General features: G+C 39.8%; 1 protein-coding gene across 1 annotated transcript; it reads left to right on the top strand.

Annotated features, from left to right (window-relative positions):
- Positions 1-530: 530 nt before the first annotated feature.
- Positions 531-23653, top strand: LOC139661942 (gamma-aminobutyric acid receptor subunit alpha-2-like; the record flags this gene model as incomplete). Its single annotated transcript, XM_071540527.1, has 8 exons — positions 531-646; positions 9046-9113; positions 11317-11537; positions 12080-12162; positions 13090-13233; positions 19607-19759; positions 21528-21730; positions 23345-23653. Coding segments are annotated over 8 exons (1297 nt in total), but the record flags the coding sequence as incomplete, so codon positions are not given.

The following is a 23653-nucleotide window of genomic DNA, read 5'->3' as shown; positions in this document are numbered from 1 at the left end:
AGTAGTCATGTAGTCTAAATGAAGTAATACCCAGGTGTAAATGAACATGAAAAAGGAGCAACATGCATTTACATTCCCATTTCCTGCTGAAAGTAGAAGACCCCTCTAACCTGAAGGTGTTCCACCAAATGTGTGTAGCTACAGTCGTGAGGCGATGGAGGAAAAACAGAGCTGTAATCTAGGACCTTATCTGAATTCATTTACCATGAATCTCCAGCTCTGATTACATTTGCATATTCAATTGTGCTTTGGCTCCAAGATCAGATGGCACACGAATGTTCTGCCTTGAACTGGGTCATCCATGATATGTGTATGTGTGTGTGTGTGTGTGTGTATGTGTGCGTGTGTGTATGTATGTATGTGTGTGGGCATGTATGGAATCTCTACCAGACAATAACGACCCCTTTTCTTTCCGTAAATCAGGCCGCTGAGGAAAACAGATTCTACGTCTAAATACAGTTAAAATGTAATCAGATTCCTATAAAGTGTCCCTTAGCTGGTCATGTTATAATCGTGTGTCTGTTGACTAGGTCAGTGAATGCTGATTCCACATCCGATGCCTTTAAAACCAACATAACCCTGTTCACACGGATCCTGGACAGACTACTGGATGGCTATGATAATCGACTAAGGCCTGGTCTTGGGGGTAAGGAGGACATTTGAAGGGTTCATTTCCAAAATGCTATATACAGTATACAGTATATGCATTATGGGGGAAAAAAATCATTGCCTATAGTTCATCATGCAATATCTGTAAAATGAAGGGGATCCAATCTGCAAAAGTGTTATCATTTTACTAACCGAAGACTTAAGTTCTCACTATCTAACAAAAATACCATAATTTGTTTTTCGTTTTGTGCTTCTATTCATTATGTAATAGCATGTATCACAAGAAGGGGCACATAGCTACACTACACTGCATTTAGCCACATGTAACATGGCGTATGCTCTTTCGGTTTCAGTTTAGTTGCTTGTAATGCTAGTGAGAGTTTGGCTGTAATGAACAAGAGTAATATCATCATAAGTAATCATATCATCAGTAATATATTGGAGCTTTGGCAAATCACTGGCTTAGAAAGTGACACAACCTGGGGTTTATACTGAAGTCTTCCAGGTCTGATGCCTGTTGATTTATATTTGTATTGATTCAGTCATTGATTCATTCATTGATTGATTGATTCATTCATTCATAGAGTCATTCATAACATTTTAACAGTATATTTTTAGTGGCGCAGTACGGGTATAATGTAGCCTTAAAACTGGAAATTGTTGCACTGTTTGTACTTTATAGCACTATATAGCATTTATATATAGCATGTAGACGTGTTTTTAACCATTTTATGTTCCAAATGTTCAATTGTTTTTTATCCAATGTGAGTTTCATGGGCTTCGGAGGTGTTTGATAGCTACATTTTAAGATATATAAGCATTGTGGGCTTGACGCATATTTGCAATCCCAATCCCTGCACAAGACAATGCATTGTGTTTGGTGAGGCTGGAGAATTACATCGTCTCCTATGGCTTCAGTGCAGCTTCAGTGCCTCTCTATCCGTCCTCACCTCTCCGATCATCCTCCATGTTTGGCATCTCATTTCCAGCTGGCCCCTCACCCCAAAGCTGAGCTCCTCCCTCAGGATTTGGTGCCATTTGAATTTCAAATTCCTAGGGCCATCAGCCCAGCCCAGGAGCTGCCATATGGGGAATAGACCTCCTTTAGCTAGGCAGTTCTTGGCTTGTACGACTGGACCTACAGTAACAGTGATGCTAGCATATTTGCTGGTTATGAAAAGCACAAATGAATGGCTAATGGTTAGACTGTAGCTCAGGTTCATAGTAAAATGAGCTATGACAATATTTAATGGCCTGTTTCCATCAAATATGATTTCTGCAGCCATATTTCTACTGTCGACATCCATTTTGGAATTTTTGGATTTGGCCTAATCCTTGCACATTTCACTTAATATGATCAGTGTATTCCACTGCAGATTTATAGAACTAAATAGATAAAATACATTTGTGATTTTTTTCTGTTACACCGTCAACAAAAACTGTTCCTGGTGAAGTCAGACTGATTTTATTATTCCAGAGAGGGGAATTCTGCTGCGGAGCCACGCTGCATCCACAGTGTTATATCTGAGCTCAAATCCGAATATTTTATAAAACATCCAAACATAAATTAGATGCTTTTATCCAAAGTGCCTTAAAGCACCATGAGCACATCCATTTTTAGCAGAGGTGGCTCCGGCGGGAATGGAGCCCCTAACCCTGACAGTGTGAGCACCGCGCTGCACCCATTAATGTATACAGGACCTCATTTACAGTGCAGGTTTCAGTCTAAAAATGGAAAAATGACATCAGATGGACAGGAGCGAACCGGAGTGTGTCTCATCTGCGGAAAAACATATTGGCACTCCACTGAAAAAGAGCTTCATCACAGCTTCATGAATGTGTTCATTCATACATTCAGGGATATAGATTCAATCCCTATGGCAGCTTTCAGGGTTCAAAGGGTTCAAATAATGTGGCACCAAAAAAAAGAATAATAATTGAGCCTGATTTTCAAATCCAGCAAATAGTCTCATTCTCTCTCTCTCTCTCTCTCTGTCTCTCTCTCTCTCTCTCTCTCTCTCTAGCTTCATTACACATTTGTGTTGCAGAATTACACAGCAGATTTCAAAATATTAAGTTCCCTACACATATACAGATTTCAATAAGTAATGGATTTGAAGACCGACCAGCTGGTGGCTTTCCCGTCCCACTCTTCTGCATTTTACTCTTCAATTTGAAAAGTTTAAAATGCAATCCCTTCATAGAAAATAGCAGTTAATGACAGCTATGTCCCGTGTATTTGTTTCCTCCAACACCCTCCCTGTATATTACACAAAATTGTGTAATATATCAGGGGGAATACCACAGAATTTCATTATTCAAATGTTTTTCCTAAGCTCCGGGACAGCTCGGTCTGTATTAATGAGCATTCTGCCGCGCCTTATTGCAGGAAGCAGGAGATCAGAGTTTATACATTGTACTGCTTCCATTGATCATCAGCTGATAAAGACGGAAAAGATGAATCTAGGGCAGAGGTTTTCAAAATGAATCCAAGTGTCCCTCGGGGGCCGCAAGAAGGTTTCAGGGGAGAGGAAAGAAAACTGTAATTGTTACAGCAATGAATGAATTAATGTATAGGCTGCATACATTTTCTGTTGCATTCATTTATAGCAAAAATAACCAGAGTCTATTGACGGCTAAATAGGCCTATTGCTTTCATTGTTGAAAGACGCAGAATCAACTATTTATCTCTCATATGGAGCCTGTAACGTAACTACTGAGGACTTTAAATTGTAATCCTAAGTGCTGTGAACAGTATGTATTTTCCACATTTCCCATCTATTTGAAATGTTGAGGCAGCACCAAGCCTTTTTCAAATGCAATTGGTTTCTGTCACATTCGCTGAAATCAAGCCAGGGTGCAAAGAGTGAATGTGGAAAGCACAGTTGCTGCCACATCATCATTAGTGTGACTGCAAGGCAACACACTTCTGTTCGTCTTCACACTTCTGCTGCTAAGTTGTTTTCCACCCAAACTTTATCCTCTAACTTCATACTTGAAGCTATGGATTCCATTCCAACTTTAAAGCTGCGCTATAGGGAAGATTCTTTATGTGAAAATCCACCTGTCTTATCAGCCTAAATCACAAAGTGGGGTTGCAACAGAGAGGAGTGTCCCATCAACACTAATTGAGATGCCTTAGATTTGTCCCATTTGCCCAAATTAAATTCTGGTGTCAGGTTTGTACTTCTCGGCCCACAGGAAGTGACAAATTGATATTTAAAGCATAATTCTGGTTATTTTCAACCTGAACCTTATTTTCCTAGTTTTTGCCATGATGACGATTGATTGTGTTCAAAATTTCATCACTTACTTCACTGTAGAGCTTGACATAGCTTCAGTTACCCAGGAGCGCTGCTCTCCAGTACACACTCAAGGGCCAAAGCAAGCTCTAACAGTTGAAACCAAAAAGTCTTTCAACACAAAAACATTCACACTGCAGTTAAACAAGGCTTTAAATAACTGCAATCAAACAGTTATCACAATATTTCAGTTATAATAGTCCATTTGTTACTTTTTTGCGTTGCTCCCACACTTTCTTGCTTACTTTGATGGCTGATGGTTTTCTGCTGCGAAGTCACATCGGGATTTTGGTGCTTCAGTTAGGAAATGTTCTTTACGGTTTTAACTTGTTGGAACACCCACATCCAAAATCATTTGTATTTCATTCAAACATAAATGAACTATAGTATACAGTATATCTCTCACTTTTTATAAGTATGGTTGATTGTATTAGTGTGAATATAACTGATAACTTTGATTTTAATACCTTGAACTGCAGACATCGATGGACTCCCTGCTGTGTTTACCACTTGTGTTGACACACTTACGCAATTTGTGATGCCAGGTGGAAGATAACAGAGCCCACAAAAAATCTCACATATTCTACTTGTAGTTACACAATCATTCATCATGATGGCAACAACTAGGAAAATAAGGCCCAGGTTGAAAATAACTGAATGAATTATCCTTTCAGAGCAAAATCCAAAGTGTCTCTTAAACAGCAGCGAGCAGCAAGCAGAGAAAGCTGGACTCACCAACATTAGATCTTTTTCCTCCCTTGTCTCTTTGGTTTCCTTTGGTATAAAGCATCACAGACCGGCTGGTAAAGATGAGTTCAGTTTACTGACGTCACCTTACAGGATTCAATTTGCTGTGCTAAAGCTGCAACCTGTGTGCTATTATTTTTCTCTTCAATACTCTTTACGCTTTTTTATGATATTTTTCTTTTATAGCCAATTATTTTCACACACACACACACACACGGATGATGGATTGTTCAGGCAAGTTAGAGTGGAGGAGACTGATGATGTCTCAGGTCACTCTGACGGTGGTCAGTCCACTTCATCGACTTCCGTTGTATTTTTAACTCGTTTAGTTGATTTTCAATATATCGCTTTGACTTGCTTCACATTTTCACCACAGTGCTATAGCTGCAGTCAGCTCGGTCAGTCAGGGTGAGACTCTTCACTCCTCTGTATGCTCATGGTTTACAGCGCTTGAGAAAATCCTTTTCTACAAACCATGTCTGTGCTTTTTGAGCAGTATCTAATTAACAAAAAAAGAAGTAAAAGTTGTATTCTTCTGAAAATGAAGCTGTAACTATGAATCTTCACACCTTAGCTGCAAATTTTCACACGACTCTCACAATCCTCTTCTCATATTCAGAAAGAACTACAGGAAACGTCATCTCCACAAATGCACCATGAGATTGTACAGAATCTGTTATTGTTAAAGGCATATTCTGCTAAAAAAGCTGATTTATTGAAGTCAGTACCAACTGCTTTTTATCTACAACTCCTACTGTTTTTTCCAGCTTTCCAGCAAAATTGGAGGACAAAATCATAAAATCATGTCACATAAATGTGTAATGAAGCTATCATAAATGTTGATTGTTAATTCATGAACGTATCATGAAACACATCATAAGCCGGTTACCAATGTCAGTTGCCAGCATCAGGATGAATATCGCCTGAAGCTGGTTTTCTCCCTGGCAGTGTGAAACAGCAGCATCATAAATCTGATTGTTTAACCCTTGTTGAGGGTTGGCTATAAGGGTCACTCATCTGACTAGTGGACACTTCTAGCTAGAGAGGTTTTTCCCATGTCAGAACGGGTGATGTTGAACATTTGTATATTTTGGAGTGTGCTCACAAGTCTGAATTCAGCTATCGAGTTATCAGAATTGTGCATAGTGTGGGATTTAGTGAGACAGAACAAATACACTCAAATGAACGAATAAACACAATAATACAATAATATCATTTAGTATGTACACACAGATCTATATGCAAGATTTTGCATGACACAGAAACATAAAGTGATAAAATATGCATTGCTTTAGGTGGAAGTTGAATAGTTTGAGTGGCGATTGCAATAGGCAACATATTATTTCCAGGGCTATTAAATATTCAATTATAGTGCAAAAGACTAGTGCGAATCCCCAAGATTCTCATTTTTTTTGTATTTAGTCTCCATCTTTGTTGCTCAGTGCTCCTAGTGCTTCCTAGAGATCACCTGTTGTCTTTTTCCTTGGATTTTCTGTTGATGCAGTTTGAGTTTCTCTAGGTTTTTCCCAGGAAAGTGCTATCACACACCAGCTGTTTATAACAGCAAATGGAAAAGCTTTTATGAACTGGATATAGGTTGAATCACTACTGGGTTATATCACTTGCTGATAGAGAGTAGCAAAATGGACATTTATTTATATGAAAATGTCAATTTTAGATTTCAGATTACTTTAAATTAATAACTGGCAAGTTCCTGTGGTCAGTCTGTGTACTTCTGCAGGAGTAGTCTGGATTATGGTCCTGTTGGGCTTGGTTTATAAAGATGGCAGCTTTCTGAGTTGATATGGCTCGATCCCCCTGGCCCATCTCGCAGTGCAACACATACCAGGTGTATTCTCCTGCTCTTTATCTCTGCTCAAACTGGCAAGAGTAAAGTTGACATTTGGATAGTTGCACAGTGGGACGCGCAGTCTCCTAACACAGACGGGTTGCTTCTGACCAATTACATATGGTTCAGCAGCCCCATCTGTAGCAAATGATTCAGATTATAATAAAGGCACATGTTTAGGACTGCTCTTGCTGAATAAATGAACTTTAGGTATTGTCCTTGTTCCTATAAATACGTGTCCTAGCATCCTTAGGCATTAAATGCACTCTGGATATTTTTAAATAGTAAACAAGGATTTTCCCCAGGGGGCTGTTCTTTTCTAGGTTCACCATTGCAAGGATGCATCATTTGTACAACTATCTGTAGTTTTTTTTTCTGCTTGTGTATTTGCTCTACAGTTCATGAAATGCAAATGCACTGGAGCTGTCATTTGGTGGTGTTTTTGGTTTTCCACAGACCTCAGTTTGTTATTGATTCTCCTTACAGTTGTTATATAGTGCTTGCGTTTTTTGCTAGGACCGTGATTTATTATGTTGTGATATAATACAACACTGATTATCAAATGGCAAAGTGCAAAAACATGTAGCTGACCTTTTCATTCACATTTTACAGGATAAAGCATTAAGTCAATACATAGTCCAAAAGGTAGAGTCCCATTGATAAAATGGGTAGTGTGACTGTGTGTTGATGTCAAGATTATGCTGTTGTTACACCTCATGTTTTCATGTATGCCTCAGCAAAGAGCCTTTCTCCTTAAATAGATCAAACTAATGGAGGCCTCAGTGAGTCACTTTCCAGTGAAAAATCTCTGATCTTCCATGATCATGTGCATCAGCTTGGTTCACATACAAAGGCCTGGTTTACATACATAAATGCAGCCCACCGTATGCCTTGCTAAATGGATTGCACCTATTACCAAGCAACCTGCCGGTTCCCCTTGATTTACATTAGCTCATAAATAAGAGAGCATATCCATTATGTGTCTTGCTGCTTGTTAGGAGGGCTGCGGAGCGCGGCCTGCCTCGCCATGCATGAGAGCACTTTACTTAAGAGTAATGATCTCCTTAGATCAGTGATTCTCAGCCTTTTTCATAGGCTATAAGGACCCTAATTTAGTCCACACTAGGGCCATATACCCCATTTGATGAGATTTTGTCTCTACAAATCTGAGAATATTTTGAATTATTGTTAGATATGATTTTGTCCAGAATTCCATAACTATCTGTATTGTAGGTAGAGAGATAACAGTCAAACTTTGATCAAAATAGTCATTTTTTAAACTTCTTGTAAATGAAATAATGGTGAAGTTTAATAATTCATCAATGTGCTGGGGACCCCCTGGAACTTCCTCAAGGACCCCTGGTGGTCCCTGGACCCCATGTTGAGAACCACTGCCGTAGATTATACGTGAGATGCTGTTTGCCGCGCGGTACGGAGTGTAGAGTAAAACGTGAAAGCTTTTTGAATTGGCCAAGCATAAGAGATGGAGCTTCAGTAATTATTGAAAGAGACAGAGTGTCGAGAAAAGCAAATGGACCTGATGCAGTTTGCCCCGACGCAGCGGCACATCATCGCTCGAGTAAGAAGCATATGAGGCTTCGCTCTTCCTATCTGTCACATCAGTGTGAACATTTAGGACACATTTTATATGCTTAAAATCATAGCTTACATGTCACTTGGGCGCGGTAAATTAGTCTTACAAGACTTGCTTGTGAATTGGCTTGCACAGGTTGCGTATTGGTACACCATGAACTGACACTAATACACAGTATGGTTTCACTGAATAGGCGAGCACATGCAGTAGAGCCTCGCTGATCTGAAATAGAGGGCGTATGGAACGAGTAAAATGTTGATATTATTTAAATGTAACCTATGGAGGATTTTCTCAAAATACAGAATTGTCAAATTAATTCTGATAACAAATGATATTACATTTTATTGTTGTGTGAGCTGCTTTTTAACCAGTATATTTCATCATTTACCCTCCCTGCTGCTTTTTACAGTTCTGGCAGAGTAGGTTTTTAGATTTTTTTTTTCAGCAACAGTTGGATTTTTAGCTAGAAGGTGTCATCACCACTAATTTTAAGTAATGTATTCTTAAGAAGACCTTATATCTGTACTGTTGCATCTTTAAATACACTAAAATACTAGGTCAATGTATATCCAAAAGGCAGCATGCATTCAAACACATTCCTAAATGCCACGTAAAATTTGCACATAAAAAGCCATTGTTATCCAAGTTTTTGTTTTATATTTTATTTATTAATTCAAACCCATAACATTGTGAGTGCATTGTATGTGTCATAGCCCAAATGCCTGTGCGTTCTCTTTAAAACAATGAAAAATAAAGCTTTCATATGCCTGGTTAATTGGCCTGTGCTGCAGAAAGTTCAGAGAAAAAACTATTTGTAGAAAACTACATGCAACTATTTATGGAAAAAATCCATATTCCATGCTTTCTCTCTCTTTCTCCATATTTTTACTTTGTTTTTTCCCCCATGGTGTCTCTTGGAACCTCTAATTGTTGTCTCTTACCAGATCGTGTAACTGAGGTGAAGACAAACATCTACGTCACCAGCTTTGGACCAGTTTCAGATACAGATATGGTGAGTGCAGATATTTATTCATCGTGTTTAATTATTCATCCACATCTTTGTTCTTTTAGCACACTTTAGCTGCCGCCCTCGTGCTCCCTGTTCATCCTCTCAGTTTGAGGAAGATTAGGTGCTTCTCTTGCCTCGCTTTATTCTTAGTTCCAGTACTGCTTTCACTCCTTTCTGAATCACATGGTCCTCTCTCTCTTTCTCTCTCTCTCTCTCACTCTCTCGCTCTCTCTCCCCCAACACACACCACCGTACCTGAAGTGAGACAAGTATTCCACGCCACGGCATGATGACTACTCCTCTGACAATTTTCACCTTATAAATTATTGAAAATCCTCTTGTTATTCAAGTCACTCTTTTGTTTATCCTGCGCTTTTTCTATTTATCATTCTGAAACATGTGCCCACCTTCGCATGATATCATCGGTGCCTCTTTAAAATGACAGTATCGTTGAAGACCCATTTTTCAAATGATTGAACTATTGATTTAACAGTTATGATGCCGGGGTACAGTGCAGTGGCCTCTGAATCATATAGAAGGCACTTGGTAGCATGCGAGCCTCCGCCAACGCTGGACAATTCTCCAACTTGCAAAGCTGCAACCTCCGTAACAATTTATGTTTGTTTATTGTTTGTCTTCTGGATTTGATTTTTCGACAAAATAGCATTTGAATGCAATGCTGTTTTAACAGCTGACTTGGAAGTGCTGGATGTCAGACTTTCCCATCAGCACATGAATGCCTCATAATAGCAGATCACCACTAAAATCTCATTAAGTGATCTTTGGGCCAAGGGCGATCTGTCCACCAAATTTCAGCCAAATCTGTTCATAACTTTTTGAGATATCTTGCTAATAAACAGACAAACAAACAGATGGTGAAAACAAAGCCTCCTTCCAACTTTAGCAGAGGAAGTCATTGAATACATTAGCTACAGCCATTAGAGCTAATTACCTAGGAAGTAAGCCACTAATATGTCTGAACTGTAATATTGTCTCAATGTATACCCAGGCATGGTAAATTATAGCATTATCATTTATTCATAAGTCATTTACGGTACTGCGAGAGTGGGCACGTGGCTTACAGGCTACAGTGAATGATTTGTGTCAGGCATTGTTCCTGGACAAATGTCCAATAAAAATGAGCAAGGGCCAGGAATATTCTCCTCTGGCCTGATTGATTTATTCAGATGCTGAAGAGCAATTCGGCTGATTGGTGTGGCGGCTGCTTCACAGGATTTATAGGAAGTCCGGGAAGCTGGGAAGTGAAAAAAATCCCCCATCTCCCATCTACCTGCAAAGAGAGCGGTACATTAACAAGCGGCAAGAGGCTTCTTTAAAACCAGGAGCCAAAAACAGCTTTACTTTCTTACCCTGCAGTAATGTAAATGGGCCCATATACACACAGAGAGTTTCCCTTCCGTTTTATAGGTGGGCTGGGTCAGCCTGCCTTAAAGAGCTGCTAACCCATCAAAAATAATTTCATTAGTCTTGGTTTCAGTGGAGAGTTTTAGTGTCACATGATGGTCTGAATGCTGTTTCACAGGCTTTTCCACAGACAAGAATATAATTCTGGGGGAAACACTGCTCTCTCTCTCTCTCTCTCTCTCTCTCTCCCCTCTCTCTCTCTCTCTCTGACTCTCTCTCTCTCTCTCCCCTCTCTCTCCCCTCTCTCTCTCTCTCTCTCTCTCTCTCTCTCTCTCTCTCTCTCTTTCTCTCTCTCTCTGTCTCTCTCTCTGTCTGTCACACAAACATACACACTCATGTGCACACACACACACACACACATTTTACAGTGCAGTGCTTTCTGCCCTAAATCCCTTCTTGTGCGTGGCTTCTTTTGACAAGAGAGGATTGTAGGTCAAGGGGTTGGGTTGGCCTCAGAGCCAGCTTAGGAAAACACTGGCTCAGAGAGCTGTGAGGCACCCCAGCACCGCGGGCCGCACCTTGATGGAGCTTTGACAAAAATCAAAACCCATACAGCGGCCAGGCTTTAAAGTGACAGGCAAAGTCAGTCGTAAAGAACTGCTGCTTGTCGGTTCTGGTCAACCAGAGCAGAGAGAATGTTTTTTCTTTTGTATTTTTGTCCAGGAATGAGAGTCAATTACATTTATACATTTGAAAGTTCAAATGTACTAATAGAGTAATAAGTAATGGTAACAGAATGTAAAGTAAAAAAATGTGTTAATTTAATCTCTTCTGCCCACAGGAGTACACAATAGACGTTTTCTTCCGGCAAAGCTGGAAAGACGAAAGATTGAAATTTGATGGACCGATGAATATCTTGCCCCTCAACAACCTGATGGCAAGTAAAATCTGGACCCCGGACACGTTCTTCCACAATGGGAAAAAGTCCGTGGCTCATAACATGACCATGCCTAACAAACTGCTGAGGATTAAAGATGACGGGACGCTGCTCTACACCATGCGGTAAATCAAGTTGCACAAACACAACCACAGACAAAGTTGTATTTGTATTTGATCAACCAAGAAAGATTGATTTAGGTTGGAATTACCTTCAAAAACACTGGATGGCCCTATAGTACTTCCAGTGTCAACACATAAGAATCCCATTTCTCCAAATGTTTTGCTCATGCCTCCTGTTTCCATTCAACCTTGTCCTTGTGTCACCATGCCTTAGTTATTAGTTATTTTGCGATGGTGGAATGTTGCAATAGACATAATAGAACACTACAGTTGCATACAATGCAATTTCTTATCAAAGACGAAACCTACAATCTTCTCATAGACAAAACTTTTTTAGGTTCTGCTGGTCTCTGCGGTGCCTTGTTTACTTTGCTACCACCGATTACAGTGCAGATGAATTATTTGTTTCTTCAAGGCATTACAGATGGAAAGCGTCTTGAATAGTGCATGGGGCTTGTGAGTTGTTTGAGACTGTGCCTAGTCTATGCTGTTTACTTTTCATGCATTTACAAAACCTTCTTAATTTTTCCGTGGATTGGATGCAGGTTAACTGTGCATGCCGAGTGCCCAATGCATCTGGAGGATTTCCCCATGGACTTCCACTCCTGTCCACTGAAATTTGGCAGCTGTGAGTAACTCTGATGATGATAGCGCCCGAGGGAACTTAAAGTAAAATGCTATTTCTTTTCCTCACTTTTTTGTTGGCATGGAAGTAGCCTAAGAGCCAAGTGAAACTGGAAAGCATGGCTCGCTCTGGCAGTAGCCATACAAAGATCAATAAAACTTACATCAGCAATCAAAATGATGAAAAAAAAATGATGAAAAATTTTGATATTTCAAGAATTCCAGTTGCAACAAGCTGGCTATGTTACTGGAACATGTGACAAATTTTCTCATCTGTTTCCTGTGGCAGTGCTACCCTTTTCACAAACACACACACACACACACAGACACACACACGCTAGGGCGATTAAGAACATTCGACTGAACTCAGGTTTAAGAATCAGAGCATCAGTACCCGGTGGGTCATGTGTCAAATGCCTTGACTCCTCACGTTCATTTTGTTGCACATTTATTTTCGATGCATCAGTGTAGCGACCTACTGTATGTCACTCCGTCCAAGTCTTTGGTGGTTTGAAACAATGTTGCAACAATCAGTAGCATAGCAGGATTGGTAGTAATTTATTGGAATTTTAATTAAATACATAGAATATGAAGAAAACCTTTCTATTATTCCATTTCATCAGACATTCTTAGGTTAGGAGGCAAGTCTTTAATTTTCATATTCAATTTATGTTTTCATTGATTGAAAAGGGCAAATGTCCCTGTTCATGGATTGGCAGTTGAGGCACTTTACAAATTACTTGTTCAACCAAGGGTGTTTCCACTGAGAGTTTTTATCCCTCTACTATACAATGTGTTTCCGTAACCCAGCATCAAACGCACTATATTGGGCTTATCATTTGTGTCATTGAAATCATTTCTTGGAAATCATCAATGGTAGTGACTGCCCTGGATTTATCCCCTCTGGTTTTATCATTTTGTCTTTTTTTAGATGCTTACACAATTTCAGAAGTGACTTACGCCTGGACTCGAAATGCCTCTGACTCTGTGGTGGTGGAGGGAGAAAGCTCCCGCCTGAACCAGTACGACCTTCTCGGACAAACGGTCGGACAAGAAACGATCAAATCGAGCACAGGTAAGCGTTTGTGGAGGTGTGGCGTTGCGTAGAGAGAGTTGAATCCATATTATGACTCTTTCAGTTCCTACTGACCCGCCTCCACTGCAGTAAATGTTCCTCCAGCTTTAAAATGCCTCAAAAATAGGAAAGAAAGGCTGAGTTGCATATTCTCCAAATGTGGTGATGCTCAAGAAAATGAAAACAGATAATAATAATACCAATTTTTAGGGTCCCATAATATGTGTGAAAAAGTTTGTGCTTGTTTGGTTGATATTGAACTTGGACGTTGCCTTCTGTTAAATGCTTGCTGGGTTATATCTTCTTTATTATTCACTTTATTGGACTTGCAAGATAGACATTTTTGTCCTGGCTGCCTCTGCTTGACAAATAGGGATCTAACAAATTCATGTATCTTGACTTTCCTACCTTGTTCTGTTTTTTGTACATCTTCATTTAGCGTGACCCAACAGCAGCACAAACAGTCAAACTGCTGCTCCAACAAGCCTTTCCACTTTACAGGAACCCCCTTCGGAGAACAAAGATGAGGAAAATTCAGATGCAGTACAGTGTGTTTTTTTCCAAAGGCAGGGTAGAGAAAATTCCTCAGCCAATGTTGAGATGTCAATAAGAAATCAAAAAGAAAGAAAGAGACAGACAGTGAGAGATCTGGAGGCGGAGCTGGACATAAGGGAGCACATCTGTCTGCTGTAGCTGTCAGAGACACAAACAGGGGAGCTCCAGCAGGAATGAATGGCTGCTGTATCCTTTAGCGATTCAACTGTCTTATATTGATGCCCAAAGACACAGGCGTGTCTCACAAAAGTGCAGCGGTGCATTAACCGACAAAGAAAAGCTATGTTCCGGGCGCAGAGAGCGAATAACTCGGTGTGCGTAGAAAAAGGTGCGTTCCGCTCAAACGAGGCTGGAGAGGAGGCATCAGCAAGTGTATCCAACAGTGACGAGCTCAGTAGTTGACAGGATCATTTTAACCCAGAGGTTGGGGCAGGGACAGCTGGGGTTTTGATTGTCGTTATGGAGTCCTAGAGAAGAGTAGCATCTCTTTCAATGGCGACTCTCCTTTTCAGAAGAAAATCTTGAAGCGCCTAACAGGAAAAAGCCAAAAAAGATCAATATACTGTAAGTCCAGAGTTAAAAAAAAAAGTAAAAAGGAGGAGACAGTAAGACGTTGTAGAATTGGCCTAAAGGAAGTGTAGCCAGTTGAAGGCTGTTTTTTTTAATTTATTTATTCTTAGAAATTGTTTTAACAGAAGAAACTTAGGGTGGTTTTTAAAGCACTGAGAAGTGTGGCAGTTCTGAAAGAAATTCCAGACGCATGTTGCCATCAAGCAGCCCTGGCCCTGTTAGCGGCCGCTCAGCTGTACAGAAATAGAAAGATGCTCTATCAAAGAAAATCAGTTGTCGAGTCAAATTTATTTATAAAACACTTTTAACAAGCACGTTTGTAACAAACTGCTATGCAGAAAACAGAGCACAAATACATCGAAAAATCTGCAATAATAAAACGAGATAATGAGAACAAAAAAATTAATAAATAGAACTAGTACATTCCATGAAAACAAACTAACACAGATTCCAAGAAATGGGGCCAGAGCTTGTGTGTATGTGTGTGTGTGTGTGTGTGTGTGTGTGTGTGTGTGTGTGTGTGTGTAAATATGAGAGTGTGTGGAAAGGTAGGATCTAAGGTAGGTTGTAAGCTGTGCTAAATTAATGGACCTTGAGTCTGGATTTATCTCTGAATACAGAGGCGGTCTCTGATTCTCTGACAAGGCCAGGAGGCTTGTTCTAGAGGGTGGGAGTCCTACCGGAGAAGGTTCACAGCTGTTTTCTCTCAATTGCTGGGATTGACAAGGAATCTGACATCCTGTGACTGGAGATTATGGGCAGGCTGGTAGGGAGTATGTAAATCAGTGATGCATTGAGACACAAGGCCATGTGATGCTTTATAATCAATACATATATTTGCAGGGAGCTGCTGGAGAGAGAGCCAGAGAGTAGATCTTGGCAGGAGTAAGCTCTGTAAGAAACAAAAGTAAGGATGAGTAGTTCTACATCAGTAAAGCAGATGAAACGCCTAATCCTGGAGATATTTCTAAACTGAAAATATGCTGTGTTGCATGTTGCCTTGATGTGATTGGGAAACTTAAGTCTGGATCAAAGATAATTGCCAAGATTTTTGACAGAATCCTTTGGGCTAACCGTACAGCCATTGCAATTAAGACAGCGGTCTGACAACTGAGGTCTTTGCTGCTTAGGGAGTCTTGTGTTGTCTACCATACAGGATTCAGGTCTTTTTGTATTATATCACCAAGCTTAATTGCTATATAAAGTTGTGTATCATCAGTGTAAAAGTGAAAGAGAATGCCTTTGTATGGATAATATTAATGTGGGTGAGCATACAGTAAGAATAAGTAAGAATAAGTGAGGACCTATAATGGATCCCTGGGGGACCCCAAAATAGACCTGACAGACCTGCCAAACAGAGACAGACAGACAAGTTATCACGACATGTATGTCAAACATGACTGAACTAGCTTTTTGGAATGGATGATGATGATGATGATAATGATGATGATGATGATGATGATGATGATGATGGTGATAGTAATGGGGTCCTGATTATTGGGAGACAGGCTGTAACACGGGTGGAGGGGATCAGATCCAGGGCCCAAGTAGAAATCGTCATGCCAGCAACCACTAAGATGATGTCAGATGTGATGCTTTAGGGGGGGTGGAGCTGTGAATTGTTCAGAAGAATGTAGGGAGTGAGTTGCATTTGCCGATGGTGAAAGAGTGCAAGAGTTTGAGAAGTTTGTTGCTGGTAGAGAATATTGACCCGGGGGTTATCGCTTCCAGACTTCAACACTAAAGTAGAGGCAGGAGTGGGTGGTTTGCAAAGCACTGATGTAGAGTTTGAGGTGTTCTTTATGTGGCTGAGTGTGTACAGCGAGTCCTCTTTTCCTCACAAGCTGCTCCACTTTTCATCTGCAGGACTTCTTTCTCTCAAGTTTCGAGGTATTCCAGGGTAGAGTGGGTGAAAGTCAGTGATGGCATCCAAAGTGGCATGAAATGCTGAGCACCAAATATAGACCCACTTATATGTGCCACAAAAAAATCTTTCAATGAAAGACCCCATTCAGTGAAATGAAGTGTGATTTTCCCTGTGGCAGAAATAGGGCCTTTAATCTTGATATGAGAATACCTAAAAGAGCTTTTCCAGTAGAACTCAGGCTCCGCCTCTGTCCACGGGGAACTAAAAGCTCTGAAGCACAGGTTGAGACCAAGTCATTGTTATCAATACAATTGTAAAATCATGTCTGAATTCGAATAGGAACTAATGTAAAAAGACTTTAGATAAAAGCCTGAATTCTGAACTATATGTAGAAAATATATAAAATACAGAAAAACAGAGCGTATCCTATATCACCAAGTCCCTGAGTTAGGTGGTCCACCACTATTCCCTATAGGTATGGATTACCACCAAGAGTGTTTCCCAAGTGGGTGTATTCCACTATCAAGGGAATCCCTGCCTCAATTTCATTGAGTAAGAATATCCTTTCATCTGAACTAAATGCTCCTATCTAGGTTAAGTGCTGTATGATGTCTGAATAGAGCACAGAATGTCTGCCAATGACTGTTCCTCTTGTTTAACTAGTCACTCCACATTTCCTGATTGGCTGACTTTAAATTAATCATTCATCACTACTGTGTCAGTGTTTGGTGTAGTGTACTTGCAAACTAGGTCATTTGGCACGAATGAATGTGCTCTCAGGCTTCACTGGGAGGGACATCTTGCATCGGCCTGTGAGCTTATCAGCACACTGGTATAGAAATCCCCCTATTCAGCCATACATGTATTTGTCACACAGCGATGTCCGACTTCTAAAGACAACAGTTTTTATGCTAAAGCAATTCAAATGCCAATCTCCATGAATCTCACTCGTCGTCGTGCGCTGTCTGAAACAATCACCGCTTGTTAACAGTGTCACAAAAATCACTGTCAAAACTGAATACTGTGCGAACAGAAATGAATAGAGTAACACTCTACTTGAAAGCCAGTGTATAATACATTTATAACTCCTGAAACAAAAGCTTTAGTGCAGTCATACCTCTTATTTAGTATACAGGTAAAAATCTATGTTGTTTTTGACAGATGTGGAATGGTGCCAATTTCCTGCCAAATTCTCCCTCATCATTTAAATAACTATCAGCTAAATAAGCATCTTCATGTACCCATTGTGTTTAAGATGAACTACCGATTTAAGTAGAAATGTCTGTATTTGCCAGGCAAACCTTTATATTGACTCTTCTTTATATTGACTCTCTCTTGGCAATGCTTATGTGTATTAAATTAGTCAGCTAGTCAGAAAAATGCTTCAAATGCTTCAAAACATAAAAAAGAACTATGTCTAGCAGAGAGAAATGGCTTAACACATCTTTGAATTCCTATGATGTCTCCATTTCTTCAGCTTATTGTCTTGTATGAGAGCATGTGCCCCCTGTTGGACAGCTTACACACTGTACATCCCCTAGGAGTGAGGTATTCCAGCGATGTTAGCCGAGAACCTTGTTTCCTACATCTGTGACCACGACGCGATTATCATCTTCATGCTATAATTACCGTCTTCCCTTCTCAGTGAGGGGATCATAAGCTCCTCTGGAGAAAATTCAGCCACATCCCGTGGATTCCTTGCTTGTACATCCTCCTCCCCCATCCACAATAGAGGCATCGGAGCTGGCATGCAAATTAAATTACAGAAGATATAGAGCTCCATAGGGTACTGAGAGTGCACTCACTCAATTTCGCTAAATTCCAGTGCTGGAGTGTGTGCGTGTTTTCGTGTGCGCCTGTGTGTGTGTGTGTGTGTGTGTGTGAGAGAGAAACAGAGAGAATTAGCCCTCAAACAACTGCAAAAATGCAGGCAATACAACTAGTGTGTTCAAAAAAGGAGGGAATAAGAAATCTTTTGGGATTAGTCCTTGGAATTGACACCCCCCCCTCCCCCTCCCACTGCTGAAAAGGACTTTCCTCTTGCCAAGTGGCAGTGTGTATCAAGGCCTTCATTTCAGAATCGCAGCAAATGAGCTATGTTTCTCTGTTCTGTTGCCATGGGTAACACATCTTTTTCTTCTCATGTCTAATCTTGGCTTCTCTTTGAGATATCTTCCATTTGGAAGGCCTGCCTGCTGCCGCAGCATTGGCAGTGTTTCACGGCCTTGTCAGCTATTAGGCTTTGCACTGTGGTTAGGAAATCATCATAATGTCTGTTTTCTATGTATGGACGGATCATTATATCCAAAATGTACTCTCAACAGCTGAAGTAGGGCTATTCTAATCTCTGCAGAAGAAAGCTTAAGTATTGTAAAGCTGCGTTCTGTATGATATTCATATAAAAATAAAGCTGTTTTATTGATGTAAATTATATAGTGGGCAGCACAAAGTTGCTGAATCCCAATGGTCAAACACTGGACTCCTGGACTCAGCATCATGGCCTTTACTGAAAGTCATCAGTATTCAGCGTTATGAGAGCTTTTCTCCGATTCAGAGATAATTATCTCAGAATTATGATCTTTTCTAAGAATTATGAGTTAACTATCTCATGTCATTGATTTGGAAAAACTGGGTTGAATTTGAATTTTCAGGTGAATGCAATATACTTACGTAGATTTCTGTTAGGTAGCCTATCCAAAGAATACAGGCTTTTGATAAATGAGGGCCACTGTTTGCCTGCTTGGCCTGTTTAATTTCAGTACAATACGCAGCATAATACTTTTGATCTGCTTCTCTTAGGCTAAATTAGAGGAAAAGGCTGTAGCGTAGTAACCTCACATGAAAGAAGCATTGCTGACATCTTCAATCCGTGCAGATAACCAAATGCAACACAGTGCTTTATGCAAATTTCCCACCATCAGTTTCTCTCTCTGTGTTCTGCTCCTAGCTCTAACTCCTTTGGACAGCCTTAGGCTTCTATCAATATTTATGATGATAAATATTTTTAGAAATGATGTATTTTAGTTCATCATTATATAAGTAGGCCTTGACCTATCTTTTAAATGCTTGGGTTTTATATAAATAGGTCTGGACTTCTTTGTTGTCGTCGTTGTTTTGTTTTTAAATGAATGAAATTCAGTGCCTTTCATGCACAACTGAAGATCGTCAGAATGACAAATACATTTATGGCCATTTATGGCCATTTATGGACATATTATCCGAGGGTTGTATGTCTCATTTAGAAATCAGTAACAGAGATGTTAAGATATCAGTGTATACCGTAATTAATTTAATTCATTAAATGCAATCAATGCTATTATTATTATTAGAAGTAGTAGTAGTGTTGGTGGTTTAAATTGACCCTGGATCTTCTTTCCACAGGTGAATATACAGTCATGACAGCTCATTTCCATTTGAAGAGGAAGATTGGCTATTTTGTCATCCAGACTTACCTCCCATGCATCATGACCGTCATTCTCTCCCAAGTGTCTTTCTGGTTGAACAGAGAATCGGTGCCAGCCAGGACTGTATTTGGTAAGTGTCTGTCCTTGCCAGGACATTGAACAAGCTTGTCAATCTGTTCAAAGAATATAACCAAAGTTATTATTATTAGTAGTAGGAGTAAACGCAATATAAACCTGTATCTTATTCACATAGCCCAATTCCTAATGGAACTGATGGAATTTAGTTGCAGTTTTATTAATGCTAGATCTCAAGCAACACACATGATGGCAAGTGGCATCATTCACTCAAGCTTTGTCAACATGGGGGACAAAAATAGTAAAGGGTCAAAAGTGGATGACAAATTGTCGGGCACACATAAAAACAGGATAGTTTTTGAGTCTTATCCAAGTTGACACCAATTCAATACTGAGAGTGGAAAAAGTTTGAAAATTACTGTGTACTTTACATTTTGCACCTATGTACTTTGACAAAGTGCACAAAATGTGTGCATGCTGGTATGTCAACCCTGCTTGCTGTTCTTACTGCCAAGAGAAAACAAATTCCAGCCTATTTTAGTGATTTCACCTGCAAGGTAGAGCTATTGTTGGTGGATTTATTACTGCCTGTGGATAAATTGTTGCTGGATTTTATCCTACAGATGGAAAGACTTATAAGGTAAACAAATTTATTTCCAGAACCTAGTGGATCTGAACACCTCAGAAATTGAGTTTGCTGCTTGCTGGACACCAGTAAAGTCGAAATATAAAATATAACATCACCACAAGTCAATGAGAAATGGGCCTATTGCTGAACTCATTTAAAAGTCAAGCGGAACTAATAACAGTGACCTAAGACTGGTTAGCTTGGGGAAAGACCAGGTATGGAAGTCAAGAACAGAGCGCATAAAGCCCAACACTAAACCTGTCCCCAACTGTTAAAGCATTACTGAAGGTCAGTGGTCATTGGAGCCAGTGGGGTCATCGTAACTTCACACTGGAAAGACACAAAGGACAGTAATGTCTAGTTTTGACCAACACTCGTTTTGAAAAGGGGAAACGACAGATTCCATTCCTTGAGAAGAGCAGAGTGGCAGAGATACAGTAGGTAAAAGCAGGGAAAAGCATTCATTATTTTCATTTGATTTGATTATCCTAATCAAATAGAGATAATCAGATAATCCTCCTCAAAAACGTTGACTGCCTGTCAGCTTTAGCCATAGTGTTAGAGGGGCGTCAGTGACATCTTGGCCAAAAATGAATATTATATATCATTGGAAATTTCTTCTTTAGCTCTATCTGATGATCAACAGAAACATGTTTGTAATCATAAACAACACTGAAATAAAGGTGAAAATCCAAAAGATTCAAGTGAAAACCTTGGTGCAAAAAGAATGTTTTTTTCAATAATCTCTAAAAAATATGAATGGTTGCTGTGTTATGTTTTGAATAATTTTTTTTTATCATTTTGTTTTGTTTTTGCTGTCCTATAAAATTAGAAACATGTCACGTCCCTTTCGCTCTAAATCCTCGATATATCACTCTGTAATCAAGCATTTGTGAGGGCAGAGGTGCCTAATTTACCCTTTGTTGCCCCCCTTTCCACTTGCTTCATTACAGTGTTTATTTCCCCAGTGAAACAAAACTCAAAGTCAGACAACGCAACAAAAAATGGAGCTCTGTTTATGTCCATAATATAAACAATGCCCATTTCCTTTGCATAGTGTTCGATATCCATGGAGCATATAAACAGCTGGGGACAAGGATAGTCCAAAGCAGCCCCTCTCTTTATGAACATCATAGCTGAACTTTCAGTACAGGGATTCACTGTTAAATACTATTTTCCTTTTCTTTAATTCCAGGTGTAACCACTGTTCTCACAATGACAACGCTGAGTATAAGTGCGCGGAACTCCCTTCCCAAGGTCGCCTACGCCACTGCCATGGACTGGTTCATCGCTGTCTGCTACGCCTTTGTCTTCTCTGCTCTGATTGAGTTTGCCACTGTCAATTACTTCACAAAGCGCGGATGGGCTTGGGATGGGAAGAGCGTTGTGAATGAGAAGGTAATGAGGAAAAAAACATGTCTTCTGACAGGCTCCATTTTCAGAGAGAATCCATGGCAAGGCAAATTGGAGTTTTGCTTCTAAAAACATTTCTCAGAGGCAGAGAAATAATATCATTGGTTGGTTTAAACATCAATGGGAGGAGCCAAAAAAACATTTTTTTAGAGCGCAAACTAGCAAACTTGAATGGCAAAAAAGGATCTGTGGTCAAAATATAAATAAAAAATATAAATGACGACTTTTCATTCATTCATGAACATGTCATTCTGTTGGAAGGTCAGCAGCTAGCTAATTAGCTTACCTAGATAGCTATAGGCTAGTATGACTAATTTGAACTTGGAAGGTCAGCTAGGCTAACTAGCATACCAGTAGACAAAACTTATGCATTAGCAAGGCTTCATAATATTAGCTAGCTCCTCTTGTACCTCTTGTCTCTTCACTGGGCTTCAGTCTGACGTTACTAAGCCAGAAAAACTGTGTTCTTTGGCTCTGACCATTGAGATTTAACTCAACTATGAGATTATTTCTGCCTGCAGAGCAGCTCTGCCTCCGAGAAATGTTTGTATAACTAAAACTTCAATCAGTGCAATTCTTTCAGTGTATTGTTAGCCAAGAGAGCGTGGTAGTCGTGACAGGCCAGAGGCAAGCTCGGGATAGAAAGACCGCTGATTAGAATTCCAGTACCGGAAATTTGGTTTCGGCTCTGAAAGTGACTGGAGAAGTGCCAACGATGCACTCTGCCCATAAATAACTATGATGTGCCCTAGGGCAAAGCACTTAACCCCTAAACTGCTCCAGGGGAGTTACTCTGTGTCTAACTGTGTACAGCTGTGATAATGGTAGCTGTCAGACAACTTTATGTACAAGTGACAGACATGAATTTGAAATGTGGTTATATAAAACAAGCAAATACAAAAAGATAAGTAAAAACAAGGTATATAAAAACCTGTGAATTTAATTCAAATGCGTGTAAAAAAAAAAAAAATAGCAGTTCAAATAGATCCAGAGAAGTGATACAGTTTATTTTTATGGAGGGAAAACAATTACTTTATACTTTGACAATATAATACTGGATTAGGGTGAAATAAAAAGTAATACAATTTTGTCAAAGACATCACTGACCACTCCATTTAAATTAATGTTATTAATGCCATAATGCAATTTTTAAGTGTAACTCCTATAATTCTTCTAGTTAACATTTACAGTGGTTGGATGAACAAACTTGCGAAACAAAACTGTGCACCAAATCTTCTGCTCATTCAAACTTTCTAAATCATGGTAGGCCTGAGTAAAACTGTACTTCTATTATAATATTCCCCCTATCATAATTTGTGATGGCCTGTTGTAAATGAGGCCACATTTTGTGAAGATCTTAACATGCGCCTCGATTCCTTACTCTTTACATACACAAGTTAAGATATAACAGTCAGTTTAGCTGTAATACTGTAAAATTCTGACATCCAAATCTTGTGTATAAGACATGAAAACAAGTTGGAAAGTTGCAAAAAATACACAACATTTGAAGTGCATCCCTGTCAAAATGTATTGTATTTTTGATACTTTACTTATTTTTTTTTTTTTACACTGCTCCTAATCCTTCCGGTCTCTCAACAGAAAAAAGAGAGGGCATCTGTGGTCAAGAAGAACAACGCCTATGCCGTAGCAGTGGCCAACTACGCGCCGAACATCACCAAGGACTCCAGCATGCTTCCCACCATCGCCAAAGGCGGAGCCTCGGAGCCCAACAAGGCCAAGGCGGACGGCAAGGCCCCGGACAGCAAGAAGACGTTCAACAGCGTGAGCAAAATCGACAGGATGTCAAGGATTATGTTCCCGGTTCTCTTCGGCTCCTTCAACCTCGTCTACTGGGCCACCTACTTAAACAGAGAACCGGTTATAAAGGATATGGTCCCGTCTAATTAG

Source organism: Centroberyx affinis, unplaced genomic scaffold (genome assembly GCF_046629955.1).
Source record: "Centroberyx affinis isolate AG114_WGS23_722 - 3 ecotype Tasmania unplaced genomic scaffold, CSIRO-AGI_Caff_v1 ptg003667l_1, whole genome shotgun sequence".
Taxonomy (NCBI): Eukaryota; Metazoa; Chordata; class Actinopteri; order Beryciformes; family Berycidae; genus Centroberyx; species Centroberyx affinis.
Note: the sequence above shows the minus strand (reverse complement) of the source record. Positions and strands in the feature narration are given on the sequence as shown.